Raw genomic sequence first — 27,776 nt, forward strand, 5'->3', positions numbered from 1 at the left:
ATAGAGAAAAAAGAAAGGCAAGAAGAAAGGAAGAAAGAAAAAGAGGATGGGCAAACGGTGGGGAACGGATAGGGAGAAGAGAGATACAGGTACACACGTGTCACAATTGCAACACTATCTAAAACAACAACTTCCCCCCGCTTTGCCCTAAAACCCCCCCGTCTGTCTGCCCAAATGGGTCTGCAAGCACCTCCCTTCCCACAAACCCCCAATAGGCCGCCCAGGGCCCACGAACTCCCCAGTACTGCAGATGCTCAAAAAAAAAAAAAAAAAAATTTAAGTAAAATTAAAAAAAACAAACAAACAAACAAATAAACAAAAAAAAACAAAAAAAAACAGAAACCCCTCCGCAGGCCCGGCTCCGCCCGCCGCGGAGGCTTGGACCGGCTCTGCCCGGCTCCTCACGCCGCCTTGGCCTGGCCTGGCTCCGCCCAGCTCCGCTCGCTACAGCGGCCCAGCCGGCTCCGGCATCCACCTCCCGCCACCGCGGCCTGGACCGGCCCTGCCCGGCTCCGTACCCGCCGCGGCCTGACCCGGGCCCGCCCGGCTCCAAACGCTACCGCGGCCCGCAGCCGGGGCCTGAACCGGCCCCGCCCGGCTCCAAGCGCTACCGCGGCCCGCAGCCGGGGCCTGCACCGGCCCCGCCCGGCTCCAAGCGCTTCCGCGGCCCGCAGCCGGGGCCTGCACCGGCCCCGCCCGGCTCCAAGCGCTACCGCGGCCCGCAGCCGGGGCCTGCACCGGCCCCGCCCGGCTCCAAGCGCTACCGCGGCCCGCAGCCGGGGCCTGCACCGGCCCCGCCCGGCTCCAAGCGCTACCTCGGCCCGCAGCCGGGGCCTGCACCGGCCCCGCCCGGCTCCAAGCGCTACCGCGGCCCGCAGCCGGGGCCTGCACCGGCCCCGCCCGGCTCCAAGCGCTACCGCGGCCCGCAGCCGGGGCCTGCACCGGCCCCGCCCGGCTCCAAGCGCTACCTCGGCCCGCAGCCGGGGCCTGCACCGGCCCCGCCCGGCTCCAAGCGCTACCGCGGCCCGCAGCCGGGGCCTGCACCGGCCCCGCCCGGCTCCAAGCGCTACCTCGGCCCGCAGCCGGGGCCTGCACCGGCCCCGCCCGGCTCCAAGCGCTACCGCGGCCCGCAGCCGGGGCCTGCACCGGCCCCGCCCGGCTCCAAACGCTACCGCGGCCCGCAGCCGGGGCCTGCACCCGCCCCGCCCGGCTCCAAACGCTACCGCGGCCCGCAGCCGGGGCCTGCACCGGCCCCGCCCGGCTCCAAACGCTACCGCGGCCCGGCCCGGCCTGGCTCAGCCCCACCGAGCGGGGCTAGATGCCTCGTCTCCGCCTACCCAAGAAGGGAATCCTCTGCAGGTAGCTGGGATCTCCGTGTATATTTCACAGACGAATCCTCTCTGTTACCTTCCCTCCAAATCGATGTCCAGACACCTCCGGACCAGCAAAAATCCCGAAACAATCCGGTCCCAAAGAGTCTCCAACGCCGCCCAGCCGATTCCCTGCAGAAGACTCTAACAGGGATGTTCACTCAGCCGCCATCTTGCCCCCTCCCCACTTCCCCTTTTAAGGCATTCAACTGATTGGATAAAGCCTCACTCATTGCTGATGGCAGTCTCCCTGATTGATGTAATGGTAATCAGCTATCTTGATTTAGCACTGCAGTAAAGCCAATGGTGACTAAAGTCCATAAATGCCCTTGTATTATAGTTATAGCCCAGTGCTTTTGCTTGACCAAACAACTGGGCACAATTACCTGGCTGACTTGACACATAGCCTAATCATCACAGTCCATCCCTTGTTAACTCGGCAACCATACACATTACCTTAAACCATACTTAGTCTCTAAGTAAAAACGATAACAGACACGCATATATATATATTTCCGCCTAACAATGTTCAGCTCTCCTGCATACAACTGGAAATGCATTAATTCCATACCAAATAGGGTGCAAGTTCTTGGGTAATATTCATTCTCAAACTTGACATCCTCAAATATTATGACATGAAACTGATACAACTTGTTATATGATAAGGGAAAAGTTTGGGGTAGAAGACAAAGAAATTTGTTTTGTCTACCTATGCAGTTATCATCATAATGAAACAAGGAAAAAAGATTCTTGACCATTACAGTCCTCATTCTGTAACTGGTCTCGTGGTCGAACTTCATATTTATCACCACCTTCTTCCACTAACCATTACATGTTTCCATTGCCCTCAGCAAGCACTTCTGCTGGCTGTGGGTCTTTGCTTGGTGGGTGACCCAAACTTTCATTCCTGAAGATTCTGGGCCATTGTTAGTCCTGCTTGGATTGGGTTGTTGTAATTTCCCATTAACTTTAATCATAGAACATGGCAGTACTAGGAGATGCCCTAGAGGATCTCCTGTATTCCAGGAAAACTCTTCTTTACCCCCATTATGTAGATAAAGTCCTACTTTCCCTTAATAGTCAGGATCAATCACCCCAGCCAGTACAGCAATTCCCTTCTTTGACTGTTGATTCAGAGGTAAGAGGAGCCCAAAGTGGCCAGGTGGCTGTCTTCCAGTTCAATGGAATCATTTTGTGTTCCCTGATGACAGAACTCCTACTTTTGGGACTAAAACCTGTAGACCGGCAGAATTTGAGGTTGCAGGGACAGGAAGCAAAGATTTTCCTAGTGGGTCACTAGGGATAAAAGTGAGTGGTGCCACTCCCATTTCCACCCCGTGATTCCTGGACCCATGGATCCTGGTCATGGGAGAATCAGCACCATAGAGTGGATGCTGATTTAAAGAACACACAGCCTCTTGGAGAATATTGCCCCTGCTCTGCAAGGAATTGCCACCTAGTTGGTGCTGTAATTTAGTCTTCTAAAGGCCATTCCACCATTCTGTCAATTCAGCTGCTTCCGGGTGATGGGGAACATAGTAAGACCATGAATTCCATGGACATATGCCCATTCCCACACATTATTTGCTGTGAAATGGATTCCTTGATCAGAAGAAATGCTGTCTGGAATGCCATTCAGTGAGTCCATGGATGGTAGTTTTGGCAGAAGCATTGCATGCAGGAAATGCAAACCCATATCCAGAGTATGTCTCTATTCCAGTTAAAACAAATCACTCTGCCTTCCATGGTGGAAGCCATCAGTAGCAGGCTGATCACCTTGAGGAATGGTGCAATATTCGGGGCTGAGTGTGAGTCTTTGCTGCTGGCAGATTGGGCATTCAGGTATGGCTGTAGCCAAGTCAGCCTTGGTAAGGGGAAGTCCACGTTGCAGATAACATGCATAACCTCCATCCCTACCTCCATGGCCACTTCGTTCATGAGCCCATTGGGCAATGTCAAGAGTGGCTGGGGAAAGAGGCTGAGCATTAGCCACAGAGAGGGTTGTCTTATCCACTTGATTATTAAAATCTTCCTCTGCTGAAGTCACCCTCTGGTGGGCATTCACATGGGACACAAATATTTTCATGTTTTTTGCCCACTCAAACCTCAGACCTCTTTGTCATCACTTTTCCAATCATGTTCCCTCTAAATCCCTGACCATCCATCAAAAGCATTGGCCATAGCCCATGAATCAGTGTACAAACACACCTCTGGGCATTTCTTCTTCCAAACAAAATGAACAGTCCACTGGGAGGGTTTGCCCTAACCACTGTCTTTCAGGGATTTTCCAGAAAGGGGCTGCAGTGGTGCAGCTGACCACTTTCAGGTGGTACCTGCACATCATGCAGACCATCTGTACACCAGGACCAAGTTTTCCTCAGTCAGCTAATTGTAAGGGACTCCCCAAGAGGCCAAAGCTGTGGCCTGGGAAAGAGAAGGTAACATAGCAGGGGTGGTCACCATTGGCATTTGGGCTACTTCCTCAAATAACTTACTTGTGCCTTCAGGACCTGCTTGAGTCCTATCTTGTATTTACCACTTACACTTTATTATGGAGTGCTGCTCTGCACACCCAACTTTATGGTTTGGTGTGTCAGACTATACCCAGCTAATGATAGGCAACTCAGGTCTTGTGGTAACTTGATGGCCCATGGTTAAGCGTTCAGTCTCCACTAAGGCCCAGAAGCAGGCCAAAATCTGTTTCTCAAAAGGGGAGTAGTTCCCTGTAGAGGATGGCAGGGTTTTGCTCCAAAATCCTAAGGGTTCGCATTATCATTCTTCTATAGGGGCCTGCCAAATGCTCCAGACAGCATCTCTATTTTCCACTCAAACTTTCAGCACCATTGGATCTGCTGGATCATATGGCCCAAGTGGTACTGCAGCTTGCACAGAAGCCTGGACCTGATGCAGAGCCTCTTCTTGTTCCAGTTCCCAGTCAAAAGTAGCAGCTTTTCTGGTCACCCGGTAAATGGGCTGGAGTAGCACACCCAAATGAGGAATGTGTTTTCTCCAAAATTCAAAGAGACCAACTATGTGATGTGCCTCATTTTTGGTCATAGGAGGAGCCAGATGCAACAGCTTATCCTTTGCTTTAGAAAGGGACATCTCGACATGCCCCATACCACTGGGCACCTAGAAATTTCACTGAGGTGGAAGGACCTTGTATTTATCTCCCATCCTCTCTCACACAAATGCCTTACTAAAAAGTCTAGAGTGTTTGCTACTTTTTTCTCAGTAGGTGCTCTCAACATATCATCAGTTTAATGGACCAGTGTGATGTCTTGTGGGAGAGAGAGATGATCAAGAATCCTGAAGTCAATATTATGACATAGGGCTGGAGAGGTGATATACCCCTGAGGCAGGACAGTGAAAACACAGTTTGCCAGCTGAAAGCAAAGTGTTTCTGGTGGTCCTTACTAATAACAATTGAGAAGAAAGCATTTTCCAAATCAACAGGTGCATACCAGGTACCAGGGGACTTGTTGATTTGCTCAAGCAATGATACCACATCTGGGACAGCAGCTGCAATAGGAGTCACCACCTGGTTAAGTTTATGATAATCTATTGTCATCCTCCAAAATTCATCTCTTTTATGCACAGGCCAAATAGGAGAGTTGAATGAGGATGGAGTGGGAATCACCACCCCTGCATACTTCAAATCCTTGATGGAGGCACTAATTTCTGCAATCCCTCCAGGAATCTGGTATTTCTTTTGGTTTACTATTTTGCTGGGTAGGGGCAGTTCTATTGGCTTCCACTTAGTCTTTCCAACCGTAATAGCCCTCACTCCACAAGTCAGGGATCCAAAGTAGGATTCTGAGGATTCTGAGTTACTGAGGATGTCTATTCCAATTATGCATTCTGGAACTGGGGAAATAACCACAGAAAAAGGGTCTGGGGACCCACTGGACCAACTGTGAGATGGACTTGAGTTAAACTCCATTGATCACCTGACCTCCATAAGCCCCTACTCTGACTGGTGGACCACAGTGATGTTTTGGGTCTCCTGCAATTAATGTCACTTCTGAGTCAGTGTCTAATAATCCCCGGATTGTGTCATCATTTCCTTTTCCCCAATGCAGTTATTCTGGTAAAAGGCCGTAGATCTCCTTGGGGAAAGGAGGGAGGAAGATTAACAGTATAAATTTTGGGCATTTTAAGAGGATCCTTCCTGAAGGAAACCTGGCCTTGTCCTCATTCAAGGGGCTCTGGGTCTGTAAACTGTCTAAAGTCTGGGAATTGATTAAAGGGCTGTGATTCTCTGTGTCTGTGATTTGATTCAGGGTTTTGTTCACTAGACCTAGAACTCTTCTGTTTATACATATACAGAAGAAATTTAGTAGACTGCCCATCTATTTCACTTCTAGGTACCCCATGAGGTATTAACCAATGCCATAACTCCACAGGACTCAAGACTATTTTGAGTGCTTTTTTGAATCTGCCTTTTATTTCAGTAGCCACACCCAGTTGACTTGGCGATTAACTGCCAAAACTTGACTTTACCAGACCGACATCCCAACATTCCCATAATATTTAAGGATTCTTATTCCATCACAGCCCTCCCTACAGTAATATCAGGACTACAGAGAAGAGCAACCGCAGAGCTCTTCAGGGACGATATAGCTAGTCTTACAAAATTTATTCTTCATAGTCCTGGTTAATGTTGTGTCCTCTGGACATTTCTGGGGTGGGTGGGCAGCTATCAAATGATAAATTCATTCTTACATTCCAATCTCTCTAAGCCTTTGAATTCCCTCTTCTGTATATCAAGGCAAATCAGGCATCTCACCCTCAGACATGCTAGGCCACCTTTTGATCCATGTTTCAGCCAGCCATGCAAACAAACTATTAGAGCCCTTTCTAACCCATCGAGGTACGGCGTGGAATCCAGACTTTCTGCTTAGTGGGCCCATATCAATAAATTTAGCCTGATCCAACTTCATATTCTTTCCACCATTATCCCATACCCTTAGTATCCATTCCCACACATATTCCTATATATGCTTTTCTCCCATTCTTCACACACAGACCATCATGAAATTCTTTCAGCTGTATTTGAAAAATATTTTCTAAGTTGGTAAATACCCTCTGTACCAGTATTACTCTCCTCTTAACTACTATCATGTATTGTCTGGGTTAATACAGTTACCTACTTGTATCCATTCTTATTCATAGATTCAGATGATGCCACATCTGTCTCTAAAGTCTTTCCATGGTTTCTTTTCTTTTTTCTTTTTTCCTCTCTTTTCCATGGTTTCTAATCACACTTAGAATAAAATTGAGTCTTCCACCTTCAAGGCTGATCTACTCTGAATACTTTTTTCACCCTAATTTTCTTCCATTCATCTTGCCTGCTCTACTCCAGCTACCCTGGCTTTCTCATACTTAGAGGGACATGCCAAACACCCTCCTGCTTTTGGATCTTTGAAATTTCTCTTCTCAGTATCTTTAATTTTCAACTCTGATTCAGTTGCATGGCTGTGCCTTCAGGTCATTCAGACCCAGCAAGGGGTAGGAGACTCAACCTGAGTCATGCCTTACTGACAGAGTCCTATCAAAAGCCCTAAATCAATCTTATCACTTAATCTAATCAAAGGACCCTCAATGGAATTTAATGCAATGAGATTTGGAATTCAGAAAATAATTTCAAACTGCTACAGAGGTATAGAATTTAAAATTGATAAAACCAGTTGAAAGCGTAGAAGTATATTCTGCATTATAGAGTAGCATGCCAACACTTAGCCAGCTGAGGATGCGAATTCTTTTGAAGGGTGTAGTTTTATGAGGTGATGTGTAGGTGTAAGTTATCCTGAAATTCTTATAATCTCATTTCTATATAATTAACAATTAGGTCATGTCTTCTTAGGCTTTTTACTTTATTAAGTAAAGATTACTTAAGGTAATATTATTAAATGCTTTTAATACACTTTCTTCTTTCATTCACATCTATTTTTCTTTCTCTGTTTCGACTTTCAATCTCCAAAATTCTCTGATGCATGCTCAGATATTTCCTTATTATTAAAGTATTTGTGAAAAATATGTATTTTTTGAGATGTCTTCCTGGTTTGATCAATTTGCTTGTAATTTCCTTGGTCCTACTCTGATTGGAGTTAGTTCTCATATGATTTATATTCCCTTGTTTTCAGATCACTGTCCTAATTATGTTTGCCTTCTAGCTTCTTGAAGAATCATTACTTACTCTTTACATTATGGCCTCTGATTCCTTTCTTTATTTACCTATTCTTTAAGCAGAATTTTGAAATTCTATTTGGAAATATTTTTGGCTGATATAAACAGATTCCCTTATTGTTACTGTGAGTTGCATTTAAGTATGACACATATTTTGTGTTCAAATTATATATTACTAGATCTCAAAGTATTGTTTAATCATATTTATTTTGCTATGCGTACTTATTCTTGCCATTTTGTCATTATATATTATAACAAATAAGTTTAGCATGAAACCATGTGAGTCCCTTTGTTCAGGGCCATATGCAAATAGACATTTAATGCTCTTGATATTAAGATGATAATGAAAGATGTCTGGTACTTTTGTTAACTGAACAGCTGCCTGACAGTGTGCTGAGATTTTCTGAGTGCAATAGTTGCTAAATTTCTGCTTATGATTTTCTTGAAAAGTAGAATGTTTTAATCTACATTTTCAGTGAATTTATGCTGGATTATCTGTTTATAAAGCCCTTTTCCATCATTATCAATTAATATTTATTGGGCAACTACTGAGTGCATAGTAATATTGTGCAAACAAAAACAACTGCTCAGATAGACTTATTCATTGACTTAGTACTGTTTTATTTTTCTTAGAAAATGGTAACAAAACAAAACCCAAAGGCATAAAATGACACAAAACCTTGAACAATGAAAGATTTTGTATATTTACAGGGCTTTTTGCTCAAAGGCATATAAAACTTGAGAAATTCAAAATTAAATTTCCATAATTATCTATGATCCACTGTTTGTCAATAATTCTAACACAAGTGAATCCTGCATTTAGAAAGTCAAATGAAGTATCATATTGCTCTGGGATTTCTAATAAAACTGTTTGTCTCTTTTTTGAGAAAATACTACTCACATAAAAACAGACCCTCCACTAAGAATGTTTGCTTTTTAATTTTGAAGGAAATCCTGGAAAGTGCACTTGTTGGGTTCATATTTAACTTTACTTGCAAGATTTTTATTAAGTAAAAGGTTGCATAAAAATATAATCTGTTCCAGTAAAAGCAATGGCGTTTTAGGAAATAATACTCATTACCATTGTTGCTTTTGAATTAAAGAAGTCAAAAACCTTGTATGCCTTTTCAGCATACCAACTTTGTAGGCCATAGTTAAGGTTTTGTTTTGCAGATTGGCAAATTTAATAACATATGAAGAATGATCTCCTGACAGTAGTCAACAGGGATTTGCTTTTGAGTTATTTTCCTAGACACGGCAGTGGATTTTTGCTGACTTACCCATGGTCTTCTGGCCCAGTTAGTCTTTCATGTGGCCTTTGGCTAAGATTTAGGGTAAAAACTATTGCCATGGGCAGAGCAAAAGGAATTGGTTCTCATGGTGATTGAACTCATGGCCTTGGTTAGTTTCATTAGCACTAGTGCCCTAATCAGTCACAGACTCCATAGATATAAACATGGTGAAACAAAGAAGTTGCTCATTCATTGGGAAAATAGGTCAGACTATCTGTCTTACCATAATGATTCCTATAAGAGTTCTTGTTGGGTTCCTGAAATAATAAACAATGAAAGGAAAAAGACACCTAGGGCATTGTCAAAGATGCTTTGAGCTTTATTTTTTATTTCAAAACCTCAGGTAATCTTTAAAGAAAATTATTAAGGATTGCAATTACCATCAGAAATATAATACCATGTTACTTAAGTTCTGATGCTGGATATAACTTTGCCCTTTGAAAAACTGGAATGGTTTCATTTTGTGACTCCATTTACTATGTGCTTACCACTTCACTTGGAATACGCAGTTTAATTGGCAGCAACTTTTAAAAATTTCTTCTTTTCTTTGATATCCCAAAAACATGCATGGTGTTATAATGGTGATGATAAATATTGGACTCCACTTGGACTTCAATCACGCAGTCCCACTTTTACTTACTGAACTTACTTCCTCACTCCCTCTCTCCCTTCCTCCCTCTGTCCTTCTAGAATTTTCTTTACTTGCTGAAAATACATTTTTTTTCTAGCAATTTAAGTAAAACCCATCTAGTTATAGGGGTTTTATTTTTGAGTTAGGTATTGGTTCAGGGATTTAGGATGTGAAAACATTGTTTTCTGCCTCAGAAGGAAACTTCTTATTTTTGTTTTTTTTTGGCATAGATAATCCCCAATTTTAAAGGCTAAAATTTTCCATGACTTTAGCTAGATGTCGTGTGGGACGAATTTCTAACTTGATTTAGGAAAAACAATTTGGAAATTCAGAGAAATTGATAGAAATTGTGTTAATTTAAATGAGGGGTACTAGTTCGGATCAATAAAATCCTGCTTTATTTTATATATATATATATTCCCATCCAAATACTTCTTATGCTATTGATTTCTGATTGTTTTATAGGCATAGTTTAAATCTCCAAAAGGGATTTTGGAGATAGGCACACAGATTTCCATCTTTTAAAAAAACTAATTAAAATTCTCATGATAGTATTTGTATACTCTAAGTACTTAATAATGTTTTTGTGTGATTTGAATATAACAGTTAATATAGCTATTAAAATTTTTAGTATACATAAATATAAATAACTTGTAATTTCAATTTATAGTTTATGTGGTCTAATTTGGATCAGAATCTTATTACAAAGTGAAGCTTAAAATAATTGTTGGCTGATTTTTGTTTTGTACATTCATGATGAATTTAATTATAAGATTACAGGAGCAACTATTTCTCTAATTCTTAGTGACATGAGACTTCTTTATTGTTACTGGAAAAAATTCTGACTTGAAAGTCTATATCTTCAAATATAATGAACTGCCTGTTGTCTGATATAAGTACAGACTTGTTTTTCTATAGTCTTGATTGTTTACCAGTGAATCATCTGCATGGTCTTGCCCTTGTGACCAAAGCAGTTGTAGCATAGCCGAATGTGTTGGATGAGATGGGAAAGTTTATGTTTGTCATTTTTCTCTGGAAATTTTAGTGCTTGTGTAGGAGTTAACAAGTGACCTTTATTTCATTCCAACTCTATAACTCCTAACCTAACTGCTGATACGTTTAACATAGACAACTGGGCCTTCAATTTCCTAGTTGTTCTACGTCTTTGAATATGTTATCTGTTAGAGCCTCTTGATAAATATGCCTGTTATCAAAGTTGTAGGGGTTTTCATGATTACTTGAGATGTCTACAAACATTTTCCTTTTCCCTTTTCCTCTGTTCTCTTAAAGGAAAGGCTGCATTTTTTTGGATTACATATAACTGTGAGAGTTTAGAATCATCCACCTCCAAGAAACTTGACTGGTACAATACTTAATAAGATAGTCTTTGTAATGGAAATAGGCACACTTACATTAAAGAAGAAAAATTACTGCTATTAAAGATTTAAATGTGCCCCACGGTTCCTCTATTAAGGCTCTCTGTTGTTGCTGTGATCTTAAATGTGTAAAAGACAGTTGAATCCTGGGGCAGGGCACATGATAGCTTTGTACCTAAACTGCTTTTAAGGAAAAAACACAAAACCTTAAAGGGCAAAATAACATAGTAATAGAAATTCATTGGCATGTGATTATTATTTTTTTAATAACTGCTTTTACTTGGTCAGTTTTAATATAGTTCTAAGTTGCTTGATCTAAATCATATGGAAAAGAAATCTGTTCAGATAGTAAATGAATTCAAATTTATTATTAAGGTTTAAAAAATGCCTTGTAATTTCGATCCAGTTAATTTTTGAGGTGTTTAGAAGTTTAAAGTATACTGGTATATATTTACTAGGTTTTAAGAGATTTTCATTCTTTGTCTTTTTAAAAAAATTAGATTGTTTAGAAATTTGATTCATTATGCTCAATTAGAATATTGCAAGTGTTTACTTCTTTAGTATATAGAAAGCAGAAATGGTGTTCAAACTTAGTGGCATTTCTAGATACGGTAGTGGAACGTGGTATTTTGCTTTGGGTTATTCTCAGTACCTCATTTCTGCTCTTCTATTGAACACAATAGATTTTAAGTTCTTACTGACTAAATGTTCTAAGACTTACATATCCTTAGAGTGAAAGAAAAAGTAAAAATAAGGGGAATCAAGCAGTGCTTCAGACGGCAAGTAGAGCTACAGTAGAAAAGTATATTTTGGAAAAGCTGTGATATGAATAAGTGGTCAGGTTGAAGATTGTTAGAGAAAAGAAAAATAAGATTATTATTGCAAATTCGTAAGTATACAATAGAATTAGAGGTTCTTTTATTGAACTCCCTCATATGGAAATTTGACAATTGAAGAATTGATTTTATAGGATATATTTACATGAAATTGAAAACACAATTTGATTTACTAAAGTTCATTTTATTGATTTTTATTTCTTAAACTCCAAGTATAGTGATTAATATTTATATTAATTATAGGAAATGAAGACCAAAGATACCTATTAGTGTGAGAATGAAAATATTTATTCCCACACTTTTCTTTAAGAGGATTGGATCATGGTAACTATGGCTCCTTTGTTTTTGGGGAGAGGGAGGTGAGGAGTGGGGTACAGTTGTGAGTATTGGCATTCAAATTTGAGAAGAACTGCGATAGAGGTAAATTGCTCAGAATTAGAGAGAGAGAAAGAGAGAGAGAAATTGACTTAAAGGTGTGTGGGAAAGATCCAGTTGCTGCAAAGAAACAAAGCTGGGTGAAAAGTATATGGGAGCTCTGAACTATATTTACAAGTTTTCTGTAAATATAAAATTATTTTAAAATAAAAAACTTTTTAAAAATCCATTAAAGAGGTTGGTATCTAAAGAAAAGACAAATAATGAGTTGTAAAAACAGGAAAAGGTTACTAACTCTTTTACTTCAACTACTAAACAAAGAATTGTTTCACAACTTATCTGCACTGTGATAATAGTTTTCAAGAAAGATAACTTGTTGCTTCAGGAAATAGGCAATTTTCAAAGATGGGATGAATGTGAAGAACAGATTTTTAAAATATGTTTTTTGAAAACCATGGAAAAGGGGCAGTAATGAACCAATTTTGTTTAGTAAGCTAGAAAAATTTCTTCACTGAGAATTTTTTTGGGTTTAAATTAAGTAATTTAAACACCTGAATTTGTATTATGAGGTTAAGTTCAGCAGGTAATTCTTCCTTTCTTATTCCTCGATAAGCAGAAGACAGCAGAGGAACAAAATCTAGAATATGTACAGGTGCACAAAATCACCTTCCTAGGATCAGTTTAATTTTAGTATCTACTGGTTGAAGCCTGCAAAGTCTTTGAGTCACATTTTGAATTCTCCCCTTTCCCTAATGCATGCTCACTTTTGGAGAGCTGTGATCTTGGTTGCGATGCATATCCCCACTATATTTGTCACCTTGATTTTGTCACAGCTTTAGGAACAAATGGCTCTTGTGTTTGGGACAACCCCTTCTTATTTAAAGTTGTTTACTCCTTCTGTCCTTCTCGTCATGTTATAGCCTCAAGTGACCTCACCTAGATTGGGTGACTCTTTGCTACATACTTACTTGAAGTGGCTCAGGAGTTTGAACCCAGAAGCAGAGCTAACTGTTCATTATTTGATGAAACTTGTCAAATGCCTTTAGAAGTCTTCCTTACTATTAGTATCCCTCTGTGGAAAAGAGAAGTGGTTGTTTTTAGTTCAATGAAAACATAATGAAAAGATGACTTAGAAGTTTAACTCATTAACAAAATGGAGTAGGGGTGGAATGATGATGATGTGGAATAAATCAAGATTTATAAAATGAATTGATAAAAAACAAAGTAGTAACAACTTCTTTATATCTTTTTTCTATCTCACTATTTCTGCCTGCCTGCCTGCCTGCCTGCCTGCCTGGCTCATTCTCTCACACATTCACATGTACACACACAATACACACTGCACCCTGGGTGGGGAGAGACTGAGGAAGCATGTAAAGAATAAAGATGCCATTAGTAATTTTCAAGATTCAAGAATAATTCTGTTCATGAAAAATTTATAAAGAAGTTCCCACAGCAAAAATTGAATGAATTTGTAACTATAATTACAAATTCCACTTGCCTTAAAATAAAGGACAAATAGCAAACAATAAGATCATTTAGTAACTACTTGAAGTCATGATTTTTAATAGTTTGTCAATATTAATAATTGACTAATAATAGTTGCTTTCTGTAGGGCATTTGCCATGGGCCAAGTTTGTCATACATGCTTTACAAGTATTACATTATTTAGTCTTCATCTCCACTCTATATAAGGTTGGTATAATTATTTAAATGTGGAGAGGTAGTGCAGCTCAGTGGTTGAGTGAGTCAGTTTGAGTTCTTCTTCCTGTCTCTGTTACTAACTAGATGTGTGACCTGAGGCAAGTTATTCAGCTCCCTGTGTCCCAACTTCCCCCTCTATAAAATAGGTTTAATAAGTAATGGAATTACCATGAAGATTAAACATATACATTTAATATATTTAAAGTACTTAGAAGAGTGTCTGGACATAGTAACACTATAAAATATTATATTATTATACTGAAATCAGTTTTATTTTTCATTTTGATGTTTTACTGCCTTTTTAACCAATTACTCTTTTACCTTTGAAAATAGGGCCATGACACAGAGAAAGTAATCTCATGGATTGGGTTCCATGTTTATTTTATATACATGTTCGTAAATGGCTACTAGCACAGTGCTTGGCCCATAGTAAATATACTTAGTAGACATTTGTTGAATATGTAAGTTAATGAAATTGATCGTTATGATTGTGCATACTTGCTTCAGTACAGATTACAACATGTTCTGCGTTTGTCTAAAAATAGTTTTTCTATTAAAATATAGGTTTTCTTGAAGAATCCATTGTCAATTTGCCCTTTCACATTTTGTACAGCTTCTTCACATACACCTACAGACGTGTACACATACAGATATTTTGGAAGACTGCTGTAAGCATACTTTTTTCTTAAGTTTAATTTTTTTTTTTAGGAGGTACTGGAGATTGAACTCAGAACCTCATTTATGGGAAACAGGTGCTTAACCACTGAGCCACATCTGTTCCCCAATAAAAGTTTTTTTTTTTTTTAGAGGTACCAGGGATTGAACCGAGGACCTAGTACATGGCAAGCAGGTGCTCAACCACTTGGGCTACATCTGTACATCTGCTCCCCCAAGTTTAATTTTTTTTTGAATAGAGAAACAGATAAAAAACTTCTGTGACTTAGAATTTGTATTCTCTTAAAGTTCTTTTTTAAAAGTTTTACTAAATTGTGTAATAGTGTAGCAAAGAACATTTCCTTTTTTCTGTGAGGTATGGTTCAATGAGCTTGTTATGTGTCATGACAAAATATTATTTATGTGATAATGATGTCTTGACCTATGTTTCTAAAATGTTGAGAACATTTTTTTTTTGAATTTTTAGTGAGTTAGTTTTGGTGGTATGTCTAAAATAGTTGAGCAGTTACTATACCCTTTATTTTTTTATTTTTTAAAGATTTATTTATTTCTCCCCCTTCTCTCCATAGTCTGCACTCTGTGTCCATTCACTGTGTGCTCTTCTGTGATCTATCTATCTATCTCTTTATTTATTTATTTATTTCTCTCCTCTCCCTCCATTGTCTGTTCTCTGTGTCCATTCACTGTGTGCTCTTCTATGTCTGCTTGTATTCTTTTTGGGTTGCTCTGGGAACCTATCCTGGGACCTTCCAGAGTAGGAGAGAGGCGATCATTCTCTTGCACCATCTCAGCTCCCTGGTCCGCTGCATCTCTTATTATCTCTCCTTTGTGTCTCTTTTGTTTTGTCATCTTGATGCGCCAGCTCTCCTCGTGGGCCAGCACTCCTGCACGGGCAACACTCCTGTGCGGGGCACCACTTTGCTTGGGCCAGCTTGTCTTCAGCAGGAGGCCCTGGGTATTGAACCCTGCACCTCCTATATGGTAAATAGGAGCCCAGTTGCTTGAGCCACGTCTGCTTCCCTACTATACCCTTTAAATACTGATTACTTCAACAGGCAGTAAGCTTTGTTTATTCGCAAGATGACTACTAGCTCTCTAGCTCTCTAAATATGTAATAAAATTCCCAGGAATGGGAAAAAATGAAATTAAGTGGAAATTGATTTATGAACATCAGGAAGTTGTTTATATTTAAATGCCCATTAAAGTACTTTTTAGAATTCAGTGAATGAATAGGTTGTAATCCATTTACAGATTTTGTACAATCATAACCATATCCTCCTCAGCCTTTCCTTAATAAATACTACTAGTGACTTTGAGTTTTATACATATTTTGGAATAATACATGTTTTTCACCTTTTTTGTTCTAGACACTGAAGAAACAAGAAGCTAAAGCAGATGAGAATGAAGGAGTGATGAAAAATAAACTAAAACAAACTGAAACTGAGAAGAGTCAAGTAAGATTTTGAAAGTTATTTTTCAAAGAGTAATACTATTTTGAACTACAGGTATTTGTTGAGTGCCTTGAAAAGTGCTTTGAGATCATGTGGTAGAACACAGCAAAAGCTTTATGTTCTGATGTGGAATCCCCGGGTTTCATGTCTGTGCCATGCTTTGCTACTTGTTCTTGGAAACATGTACTGGCCATTTGCTCTCTTTTTTTCTATGGCCATTCTGCTTTTCTAGAGGCAAGTTTAACTTTAACTTTCCTAATTAGCTGTGGAACATTTAAAGAGCTTGATTTTGCTGCAGGATTAGGGAAAGACCTGCTATTTGAAGGCTAGATACTTTGGATTTATTAATTTTCTTTATAGAATATAGGTAAAATTGTTAACAGCATAGTTCTGGAAACATCTTGTATCCTCATTAAATATTAAGGATCTTTGACATATCTTCTTATCAGTGAGTACAAAGAGCCTAGTATTTTAAAGCAGATGCCAAAGAACTCTTCTCAGTTTGTAGATGAGGGGATTTAAGGATGAGCCCAAGAATGATAAAGTAAAAATTTGACCCTTATCCAATGTTATTTTCTCTGTATTTTTCTATCTACCATAACCTCTTTAACTTTATTTTACCAACCTATGTAAACTTAAATAATACTTCCATGCCCCCTTCTTAGTAAGCAAGGTAGGTTAGGTTGTTATGTTTGCCCTTTAGGACTGGAGATTGCAAATATTTTCTAGGGATCATAACTGATATAGACCTTGATTTATTTCAAAGCCATTCTATGTAAAGTATGATTTCTTACTTCTTTATTTCTTCATAGAAGCAGGAGAACAGGTCATACAATATGTTCTGTGGATTCTGTAATTCCATATGTACTTTCCTTTTTTTCAATATGACATTTATTTTATCAGCCACATGTAATTTAAACAAATTATATAACTGGATTTAATTTTTAAATTTTGAAATAATTATAGATTCACAGGATGTTGCAAAATACCTGTTTGTCTTTATGTCTGCCTGCCTGCCTACCTACCTACCTATCTACCTATTTACATATACACATACACAGAGAGGTCCCATAAACTCTTCACCAATTTTTCCCAAAAGTAGCATTTTATACAACTGTTATTCAGTATCAAAACTAGGAAATTGACATTGGTACAATATAAAGAGTTTATTTACATTTCACTAATTTTACATGTACTCATGTGTATGTGTGAGGGGGTAATTTTTGCAACTTTACCTCATGTTTAGATTTATATTACCTCCACTACAATCAAGATATACAAGTATTCTGTCACCACAAGCCTCCCTTGCATTATTCTTTGATTGCCATACCCACTACATGTACAATTTATTAAAGACTTATATGTACTTTATTCAAATGAAACGATAATTTATGATAATTATTACTAATATAAATGCTTAAAAACACCTTAATATGAATTTGTGATTTTACAAAGCAAACTTACTGTTATATAGTATAAAAAGCCTATCATATGGGAAACGGACTTGGCCCAATGGATAGGGCATCTGCCTACCACATGGGAGGTCCGTGGTTCAAACCTTGGGCCTCCTTGACCCATGTGGAGCTGGCCCATGTGCAGTGCTGATGTCTGCAAAGAGTGCCCTGCCACGCAGGGGTGTCCCCACATAGGGGAGCCCCACGTGCAAGGGGTGCACCCTGTAAGGAGAGCCGTCCAGTGGGAAAGTGCAGCCTGCCCAAGAATGGTGCCACACACATGGAGAGCTGGCACAGCAAGATAATGCAACAAAAAAGAATCACAGATTCCCGGTGCCGCTGATAAGGATAGAAGTGGTCACAAAAGAACACAGAGAATGGACACAGAGAGCAGACAGTGGCAGGGAGAGAAATAAATAAAAAATAAATAAAAAAAAAAAAGTCTATCATATATATGTAAACTCTGGATTTTTAACAAATTTGTATCCCATCCTGTTACATTTTTTAACTTGAAACAGGCTAGTCACGTTCAGATTTGATAGGATTTTTAGTTACCTAACTGGCCCCAATTTCCTTGGATATTTAGCTAATGGTAATGTTATTAAGGGTATTATAAATGTCTTGTTCTGAACTTGTATTTTTCAAAATTTCCATTGATGGTGGAATATTAGGAATATAATTATTCATCAATTAGGTGAAATGTACTTTGAGTCATTGCAATTTTTAATTCTAGTTCATTTTGACACTATATATGTTAATTTAAAGAAAAAATTATTTTAGGATTTAGTTTCAAATATTTTTGATGAGATCTTAGAGATTCTCTAATATAAAGTACTTATTTTAGAATTGACAAAATAGAGGGCTAATGAGAAAAAACTTAAACTTAATTTTACACTTGAGAGGTCTGGGATTAGGACCCAGACCTCTTGAGGCTGGGTCTAGTTGACTTGGTAATATGCAATTAAATTATTTTATTGGAAATATTGATATAGGTTTATAGCAAGATGTTTATCTTTGCATATTACATGTACATATCTTCTGATATGTTTTTGCTTTTCTCTTAAACTGTACCTATAATAATTTAATTATCTTCTGCTCTGTCAGACCTTTAAACATTTTTCTTTATCATTTGTGGAAACTCTAGCTTGAACAGGAGTTGGAGCTGTCTCGGAGGTTACTGAATCAGTCAGAAGGCAGCAGAGAAACACTTATGTATCAGGTAAGTCTATGCAATCTATGAAATTCTGTGTTTACATTAAATCAGGATTGAGTCTTCTTCAGAGAAAGCTATTACAAAACAAGGCCCAAGTTCCCACTGTGATAGAGTATTTTGCTGCTTGCTGCTCCAGCTTATCTATCATAGCAGGTGTGGTGTAAAAGTAGACTTTAAGATAAAATTTTCCTAGGAACTTAATTTTGTTCAAGGAGACATTGGAGAGTAATGGGGAAGTAAAATATAGAAACAAACCTTTGCATGTACTTTAATGCATCATTGTGTTATTGTCATGTTTTCAAGTTGCCACTTGCCCCTCTTAACCAAAGTTAAAGTTTAATTTTTAAGCATAACATTGCAGTCCGTTAGCCTATGATGGGAGTTTGGCACTTCTGATATTTAAAAGTTCAATAACTTAAAATAGCCGTCTTGCATACATTGGATAAAGACATATGGGTTTCTAACTACTTCTCTGCCTGTGTTTAATATAAACTGCAGTTGTACCTTCCTTTGTTAGGAGGTGTGTGTTACATAACTCATCTACATAATATGCTTGGTCAGGCAAAGATGTCAGGCATCATAGATGTTCAGAAGGAATATTACATTTTGACAATTGGTGCTGAAAATACACTGTTGCACCTGTTTTACAAAACCTTTAAAAAGGTTCACTGACTTTGTTCTGCAGCCAGTGGCCACATGGAATTAATGTTGGCAGAGTTCAGATTTTCTTTTTTGGAAGTTTATATTTGTATTCAATTCCGTTCTAATTTTTTTTGGAACACTGATTTATAATCTCTAATTTCAGGTTTTGAAGCCCAATTTTAGTGGAGTCTTTTTGCCACTGCTAACTTAATTAATAATGATTGGGGAAGTACTTGCTATGTGCTAGGCAATATGCTAGTCTCAAAAAATAGAAAGATGAATAAGGGAAGCAGACTTGGCCCAATGGATAGGGTGTCTGTCTACCACATGGGAGGTCCGTGGTTCAAACCCCGGGCCTCTTGACATGTGTGGAGCTGGCCCATGCGCATTGCTGATGCACGCAAGGAGTGCAGTGCCACGCAGGGCTGTCCCCCACATAGGAGAGCCCCACGTACAAGGAGTGTGACCCATAAGGAGAGCCGCCCAGTGCGAAAGATAATGCAGCCTGCCCAGGAATGGTGCCGCACACATAGAGATCTGAAACAGCAAGATGACACAACAAGAAGAATCACAGATTCCTGGTGCCGCTAATAAGGATAGAAGTGGTCACAGAAGAACACACAGCAAGTGGACACAGAGAGCAGACATCTGGGGGTGGGGGGAAGGGGAGAGAAAAAAAATCTTTAAAAAACACTTAAAAAAAAAAAAGAAAGATGAATGACAGTCCCCAGCCTCAAGGAGCTCAAAGTTTATTCAGCATCATTTATTATTTAATTTGAGAAGATTGTTGATATCATAATATGCTAGATCATGATCATTTCACTTGAGTTTACCAACCAATAGACCATGTTCATATGAAAGAAAATAGGTGAAAAATATAAAAACATAAAGTATTATATTACGGTGGTTTGGGTTAATAGTGATGGAGTAGACTGAGGTTAAAATAAGGGATTTAAATTTTCTTTTGTGCTCAAATTCTTTGTGATAGAGGACACGGAAGAAAAAGACATTCATTCTATGTGGAAGGAATGGCAGGAGTGAAGAAAATGGAGCAGAGAGTATTCTGCTGTGCTTGGCATACCATGGAAATTAACTTGGCTTCTACTTGTATTTACAATAGCTCATTAGAAGTAAATTTTTTTCCTAGGGAAATAAATGTTAATAATTAGTAAATTTAATTAGTTTTTATCCTCCTTCTGAAAACTGATAAAAGTTTTATTTTTGATTATCTGTTTTTAGATAGAAGATTTGCGCACACAGCTAATGAAAGCAGAAAGTGATCGAAAGGGCTTACAACGTGAGGTATCTCAGATTTCTAAGCAACAGTCAAACCAACAGGATGAAAGACAAGATGACTGGAGGTTTAGGAGAGGTATAATTCTGATTTGTAAATATGAGAGTTTTCTGGGTTTTTCTTAGAAAATATTTCCTGTTACCAGAATTGCATTCCTTATACTGAGCTATTGTTATCATGTCACTTGATCTTCCTGCAGCATTTTCCACAGGTTGATTATAATCTAGAATTCAATTTTTAAAAAATTTTAAGTAGAAAAGCTGTAGGCTTACAGAAAAATGATGCAGAAAATCTGAGTTCCCATATACCCCCTGTACCTTTGTTATAATTGATGGAACAAATATTATTGTAATTATACCATAGACTATAGTCCATACTTTGCTTTAGTTTGTAGTTTACATAGTTTGTGTAGTAAGTTGTGTTGTTCACTTCTATAGTTTTTAAAAATTTTTACTCTGGTACACTATATACAACCTAAGACTTCCCTTTTTGATCACATTCAAATATACAATTCAGTGGTGATATTTAATTAACAATGTTATGCTTCCATCACCACCATCATTATCAAAACTTCTCCATCACCTCAAACAGAAGCTCTGTAAATAAAGCATAAACTCCCTTCCCTACCCCCAACCCAGCCCTTGGTAACCTGTATTCTAGTTTCTGATTCCATCAATTTGCTTTTTCTATTATTTCACATCACTGAGCTCAAACAATATTTGTCTTTTTGTGTCTGACTTATTTCACACAACATGATGTCTTCAAAGTTCATCCATTATGTTGCATGTATCAGAACTCTGTTCCTTTTTATGGCTGAAAAATATTCCATTGATATGTATATATATGTATGTGTGTGTGTGTGTCTATAACATCTCTCTCTCTCTCTATATATATATCACATTTTATTTACCCATTCTTCTGTTGATAGATAGTTTGGTTGCTTTGGCAATTGTGTATAATGCTGCCAGAACATCAGTATGCAAATATCTGTTTAAGTCCCTCACTTCAGTTCTTTTATATTCCTAGAAGTGAGAATGCTTGAGTGATATGGTAATTTTATACTTAACTTTTTGACCACCAAATTGTCTTCCACAGTGGCTGCTCCATTTTACATTTCCACCAATAGTGAATGAATGTTCCTATTTCTCCATATCCTCTACAACACTGGTTATTTTCTGTTTTTAAAACAGCCATTCTGGTGGGTGTAAAAAGGTATCTCACTGTGGCATTGTTTTCCATTTCCCTAATGGCTAATGGTATTGAGAATTTTTTCATGTGCTTTTTTTGCCATTTGCATATCTTCTTTGGAGAAATGTCTATTTAAGTCTTTTGACCATTTTTAAATTGGGTTGCTCATCTTTTTGTTGTTGAGTTGTGGGATTTCTTTATGTATTCTGGATATTAAACCCTAATCAGATAGGTGGTTTCCAAATGTTTTCTGCCATTATCTAGGTTGTCTTTTTACTTCATGATGAAGTCCTTTGATGTATAAAAGATTTTTTCTGATTAAGTCCCTTTATCTATTTTTTCTTTTGTTGTTTGTGCTTTTGGTATAAAGTCTTGGAAACCATTGCCTAACACAAGTTCTTGAAGATGCTTCCCATATGTTTTCTTCTAGAAGTTTTATAGTTTTGGTTCTTTTATTAATGTCTTGGATCCATTTTAAGTTGATTTTTGTGTATGTTGTGAGGTAGGGGTCCACCTTCATTCTTTTACACATGGATATCCAATTTTCCTAACACCATTTTTCTTGAAGACTGTTCTTTCCACTGAATGGACTAGGCTTCCTTGTCCTGAATCAATTGGCCATAGTTGTGGATTTTTTTTTCAGAACTCTCAATTTGATTCTGTTGGTCTATATATCTGTAATTGTGTCAGTTCCATGCTATTTGATTACTGTAGCTTTGTAGTGAGTTTTTAAAATTAGAATGCCTGAGTCCTCCAACTTCATTCTTTTTTGTTTTGAGATTTTTTTTTTATTTCTAAAGAAGTTTTGGATAACATAAAAGTTATATCAAAAGCATAGGGTGTTCCCATAGACCCCACCCTTGCCCCTCTCACACTTTTCCCCAGTAACAACCTCTTTCATTAAGTGTGGTAATTTGTTACAATTGATGAACACATATTGAAGCATTTTTTATAACCATGGTATACAGTTTACATCATTGTTTACATTTACAACACAACTTTATAGGTTTTGATAAAATGGGCAGTTATCTGTCATTGCATTATCATGGAGTACAATTCCAATTCCGAAAATGTCCCTTATTGCACCTATTCTTTCTTCTTCCTCCCCTCAGAACTTCAGTGATAAAAGGTGTTCTATTGCTATAATACTAATATTTATAATAGAATAATAATAAGTGTACCTTTGTCCTTTGTTCATCCCCCAGTCATGAGCATTTTATTGTTGGTTTGATTGTAACCTTTTAAATATAGAACTGTAGCATTTTCATTTCTCTCTCTCCTTTCTTTCTTTCTGTCATTCTTCTTTTTTAAGATGACTTTTGTCTATTTCAGCCCCTGACTTGATTGGCTTTTTTCATTTCTACAAAGAAGACTATTGGAATTTTGATTAGGATTGCATTGAATCTGTAAATTGCTTGGGTAGAATTGACAACAATATTTAGTTTTCCAATTAATAAACATGGAATGTCCTTCCATTGTTTTTTTTCTAGGTCTTTGATTTCTTTTAGTAGTTTTTTTTTGTAGTTTTCCATATATAAGTCCTATATATCCTTAGTTAAATTTATTCCTACATATTTGGTTCTTTTAATTGCTGATATAAATGAATTTTTCCCCTTGATTTCCTCTTCAAGTTGTCTCTGACTTGTATATGGAAACACTACTGATTTTTGCATGTTGATCTTATGTGCCAACATTTTGCTGAATCCATTTATTTGCCCAGTGGCATTTTTGTGGAATTTTCAGGATTTTCTATGTATGGGATTATGTTATCTGTAAACAGGGAAAGTTGTACTTCTTATTTTCCAATTTGGGTGCCTTTTATTTCTTTTTCTTGCTGAATTGCTTAGGCTAGAACTGCCACTACAATGTCGAATAGCAGTTGTAACTGTAGGCATCCTTCTGTTGTTTCTGATCTTAGGAATGCTTTGAGTCTTTTATCATTGAGTATATATTAGTGGATATATCATGTTGAGAAAATTCCCTTCTAGTCATAATTTTTGAGTGTTAATCAAAAATGCTGGGTTTTGTCAAATGCCTTTTCTGCATCAATTGAAATAATCATGTGGGTTTTTCCTTCTTTGTATTAGTATAATGTATTACATTAATTGATTTTCTTATGTTGAACCACTCTTGCATACCTGGGATAAATCCCACTTGATCATGGTGTACAATTCTTTTAATGTGCTGTTGGATTCATTTTGCTAGTATTTTGTTGAGGATATTTGCATGTATGTTCATAAGGGATACTTATTTTCCTTGTCTTGTGATATGTTTATATGGCTTTGTTATTGGGGTGATGTTGGTCTTATAGAATGTATTAGGAAGTTCTCTTTACTTTTCACATTTTTGTAAGAATTTGAGAAGGACTGGTATTAATTCCGCTTGGAATGTTTGGTAAAACTCCCCAGTGAAGCCATCTGGTTTTGTGCTTTTCTTTGATGGGAAGATTTAATTAATAATTCAGTTGTTTTATTAGTTTCTGGTCTGTTGAGATCTTTTATTTTTTCTTGAGTCAGTACCAGTAGTTTGTGTGTTTCATGGTAATTTCATCTATTTTATCTGATGTGTTGGAGTACAGTTGTTCTTAGTATCTTCTTATCCTTTTTATTTCTGTGGGGTATGTAGTAATGTCCCCCCTTTCATTTCTGATTGCAGTGTTTTGTGTCTTTTCTCCTTTTTTCTTTGCCAGTCTTGCTGTTTGTCAAAATTGTTGGTAATTTCACAAAAATAATTTTGGTTTCAGTGAGTCTCTATTGGCTCTTTATTCATTATTTAATTTATCTTGTCTTCAATCTGTGTTATTTCTTTCTCCTCATTTTGGGTTTAATTTGTACTTCTTTTTCTAGTTCCTCCAGTTATCATGTTTTGTCTCTGAATTGAAATTGTTATTTCTTAATATAAGCATTTAGAACTATAAATTTCCCTCTCAGCACTGTTTCAGCAGCACCCCATCTGTTTTGCTATGTTGCCTTGGTTTACAATTGTCTCGCGATATTTCCTAATTTCCCTTGTGATTTCTTCTTTGACTCTTTGGTTGTTTAAGAATGTGCTGTTTAATGTCCACGTATCTGTAAATTTTCAAATTGTTGTTCCAATTGTTGATTTCTAACTTCATTCCATTGTGAATGGAGAAGATGAATGGTATGATTTTTAAATTTATTAAGACTTTTTTTGTGACCTAAAACAAATGGCCTAAAACATGTGTCTACCCATGTGGAGTAGAGAAGAATGTGTGTTGTGTACCTGTTGGGTAAAGTGTACTATATAGGTTTGTTAAAACTAAATGGTTTTTAGTATCATCTGAGTCTTCTATTTCCTCAGTTATCATCTTTCTGGATGACCTGTTATTGAAGTGGTTTATTGAGGTCTCCTATTTCAATAAGCCACTTCTTTTAAGGTAGAACTGTCTGTATCTCCCTTCAAATCTGTTAATATTTGCTTCATATATTTGGGGCTCTGTTCTCAGGTACAGATATATTTATGATTGTTATGTCTTTTTCTTAAATTGAATGCTTTATCAAGATATAGTGTCTTTCTTTGTCCCTTGTGGTAGTTTATGATTAAAGTCTATTTTATTTGATATTAGTATAGCTGCCCTATCTCTCTTTTGGTTGCTTTTTGCAAGGAGTATTTTTTTCTATCCTTTCACTTCAATCTCCCTGTGTCTTTGAATTTAAAGTGCATGTCTTAAAGCAGCATATAGTTTGGTCGTGCTTTTTTAAAATCCATTCTCCTACTCTCTGGCTTTTAACTGGAGAGTCTAATCCATTTATATTTAAAGTAAAGTAACTGTTGGTAATGCAGGACTTTTTTTTTCCTGTTATGCTATTTGGTCTTTGTACGTCATATCTTTTTTCTCCCTCAGTTCTTCTGATGATGCCTATTTTCATGTTTATTTGATTTTTTGTATTATACCTGTGGTAGTTTGAAGCTGTATGTACCACAGAAAAACATGTTCTTAAAGTTACTGCATTGGGTATAAACCCATTATAAATAGGACCTTTGATGAAGCTACTTCAGTTAAGGAATGACCCATTTCATTCAGGATGTTTATAACCCTCTTACTTGTCCTTTAAAAAACAAATTAATATAGAGAGGAAGAGAGAAAGGAAGCCATGGAAGGAAAACCTGAATCAACAAAACCCAGAAGAGAAGGGATAGATCAGCAGACACCACCATGGCCTTGCAATGTTGCAGAAGAACTAAAGATTGCTGGCAGCCAGTCTTTGGGAATGAAGCATCGTCTTGATTTGGATGTTTTCTCGGCCTTAAAACTATAAGTTAATAAATTCCCATTGTTCAACCTGAACCATTTTATGGTATTTGCTTTACGCAGCTTAGGAAACTAAAACAAATTTTGGTACTGGGAGTGGGGTGCTGATATTTCAATACAGAAAATGTGGAACTTGTAAATATACCTGTCATTCTTACTCTCTTATCCCAATTTTCAGTATGTCTAAATAACTAAAATGAGAACCTATCTTATTTTAATCTGGAGACTGGTAACAAAAATAAAGCAACTGCCAGATGTGGCCATTAATCTGTGAGCTATATGGCTGACTTTTTCTTAATGTCTTAATGTGCATTGGGAAAGTTTTTTGTTTGAGTAATATTAGAATACCTAAACAGTGGAGGTATTGATTTAGGTTTTGGAATTTAATGACACTAGATATATTTCTTTTTCAAAATTTAGATTTAACAAGAAGGTGATAGCCACATTTTATAATAGTTTCTAATATTCTAGTCCAGATTGTCAGTTTGTAAATTATTTCAGTCATGAGACTTCTTATTTGGATATCCACATTTTTGGCAAAACTCTTGGAAGCATTGTATATATTAGTAAATTCAGCGAAGGCAAATATTTTTGCAGGTTCCCTACACATAATTCTAACCTAGAATTTTCACATTGCCAGAAATCTTTAGAAGTTGACAAGTTTTGACATAGTCATCCTAATATTTTCTTATGATAAATTGTAACATAAATATGATTTGACATCAATCTTTTAATTTATATTGAAAAGTTAATCCTAAACTATTATTCAGTGAATTTTTATAAAAATGAGAGTTCTTGTTTATTGGAATAAAACATCTGTGGCCCATTTGCAATTTGTTTTGATACTTTGTAAAATCTAGTCCTTTTTGGTGAAAGTCTTTGAGGAATAAAGAATATCACTTTTCTTAATTACTTACCAGGTTTAAAGAAAAAAAAAATCTGATTTCAATGTGGTAATGGACTTCTTTACCTTCCTTTAATAAGTCTAGATTTTTCATCTTTATAAAACACTTGTATTATTTGAAAACAATTCTGTTAGAAATCATAACTTATTGTCTCTAGCTATCATTTTTTCCTCTTCCTAATACAAAATGACTTCTACCTCTACCTTGCTATTTTTACTAGTGGTCTCCCCAGCCAATTTCAAGCTTTCCTTATTTATCTTGTTATTTGTCTTCATTCTTAAAACTCTTCCAGTGACTCCAGTGGTTTTACTCTTTCCTGTTTTTCTGCCTTAGTTGCTTTCATTTTTCCCATCTGTATCTTTTCTCCTTCTTCACAGTTTGTCTTATAAATATTGCTGTTGTCTATTCTTCTATTCATGGCTTTTATCATTTTGTACTTCTCGTTGGTTGAGGGTTTTAATTTAATCTTATGTTTTAGCCATCACCTGTAAATGCTTATCTTTAAATCTAGCTCCAGTCACCCTCCTAACCTTTAGCCCTCCAGATGGAGTTGTTTACTGAACATCTCCATATACAGTTCCACTAAATTTTTTTTTTAAAGATTTATTTTATTTATTTATTTTCTTTCCCCTCCCCCCCTACCCTGGTTGTCTGTTCTCTGTGTCTGTTTGCTGCGTCTTCTTTGTCCACTTCTGTTGTTGTCAGCGGCACGGGAATCTGTGTTTCTTTTTGTTGTGTCATCTTGTTGTGTCACCTCTCCATGTGTGCGGCACCATTCCTGGGCAGGCTACACTTTCTTTCGTGCTGGGTGGCTCTCCTTGTGTGGCGCACTCTTTGCATGTGGGGCTCCCTTACACGGGGGACACCCCTGCGTTGCACGGCACTCCTTGCACGCATCAGCAATGAGC

General features: G+C 37.5%; 1 protein-coding gene across 9 annotated transcripts in view; it reads left to right on the forward strand.

Annotated features, from left to right (window-relative positions):
• CEP128 (centrosomal protein 128) overlaps positions 1 to 27,776 on the forward strand; it is a 478,155-nt gene that overhangs the window by 112,333 nt on the left and 338,046 nt on the right. For 8 of the 9 annotated variants that reach the window (XM_058292841.2, XM_058292852.2, XM_058292854.2 and 5 more), the window contains 3 exons: positions 15,816 to 15,902; positions 18,498 to 18,572; positions 20,448 to 20,580. In XM_058292841.2, coding sequence (XP_058148824.1) covers positions 15,816 to 15,902; positions 18,498 to 18,572; positions 20,448 to 20,580 — 295 coding nt within the window. Of the gene's footprint in view, positions 1 to 11,937; positions 12,019 to 15,815; positions 15,903 to 18,497; positions 18,573 to 20,447; positions 20,581 to 27,776 lie in introns of those variants that run through there. The other variant, XM_058292856.2, reaches the window with a different exon arrangement.

The sequence above is a fragment of the Dasypus novemcinctus genome, chromosome 3 (assembly GCF_030445035.2).
Source record: "Dasypus novemcinctus isolate mDasNov1 chromosome 3, mDasNov1.1.hap2, whole genome shotgun sequence".
Lineage (NCBI taxonomy): Eukaryota > Metazoa > Chordata > Mammalia > Cingulata > Dasypodidae > Dasypus > Dasypus novemcinctus.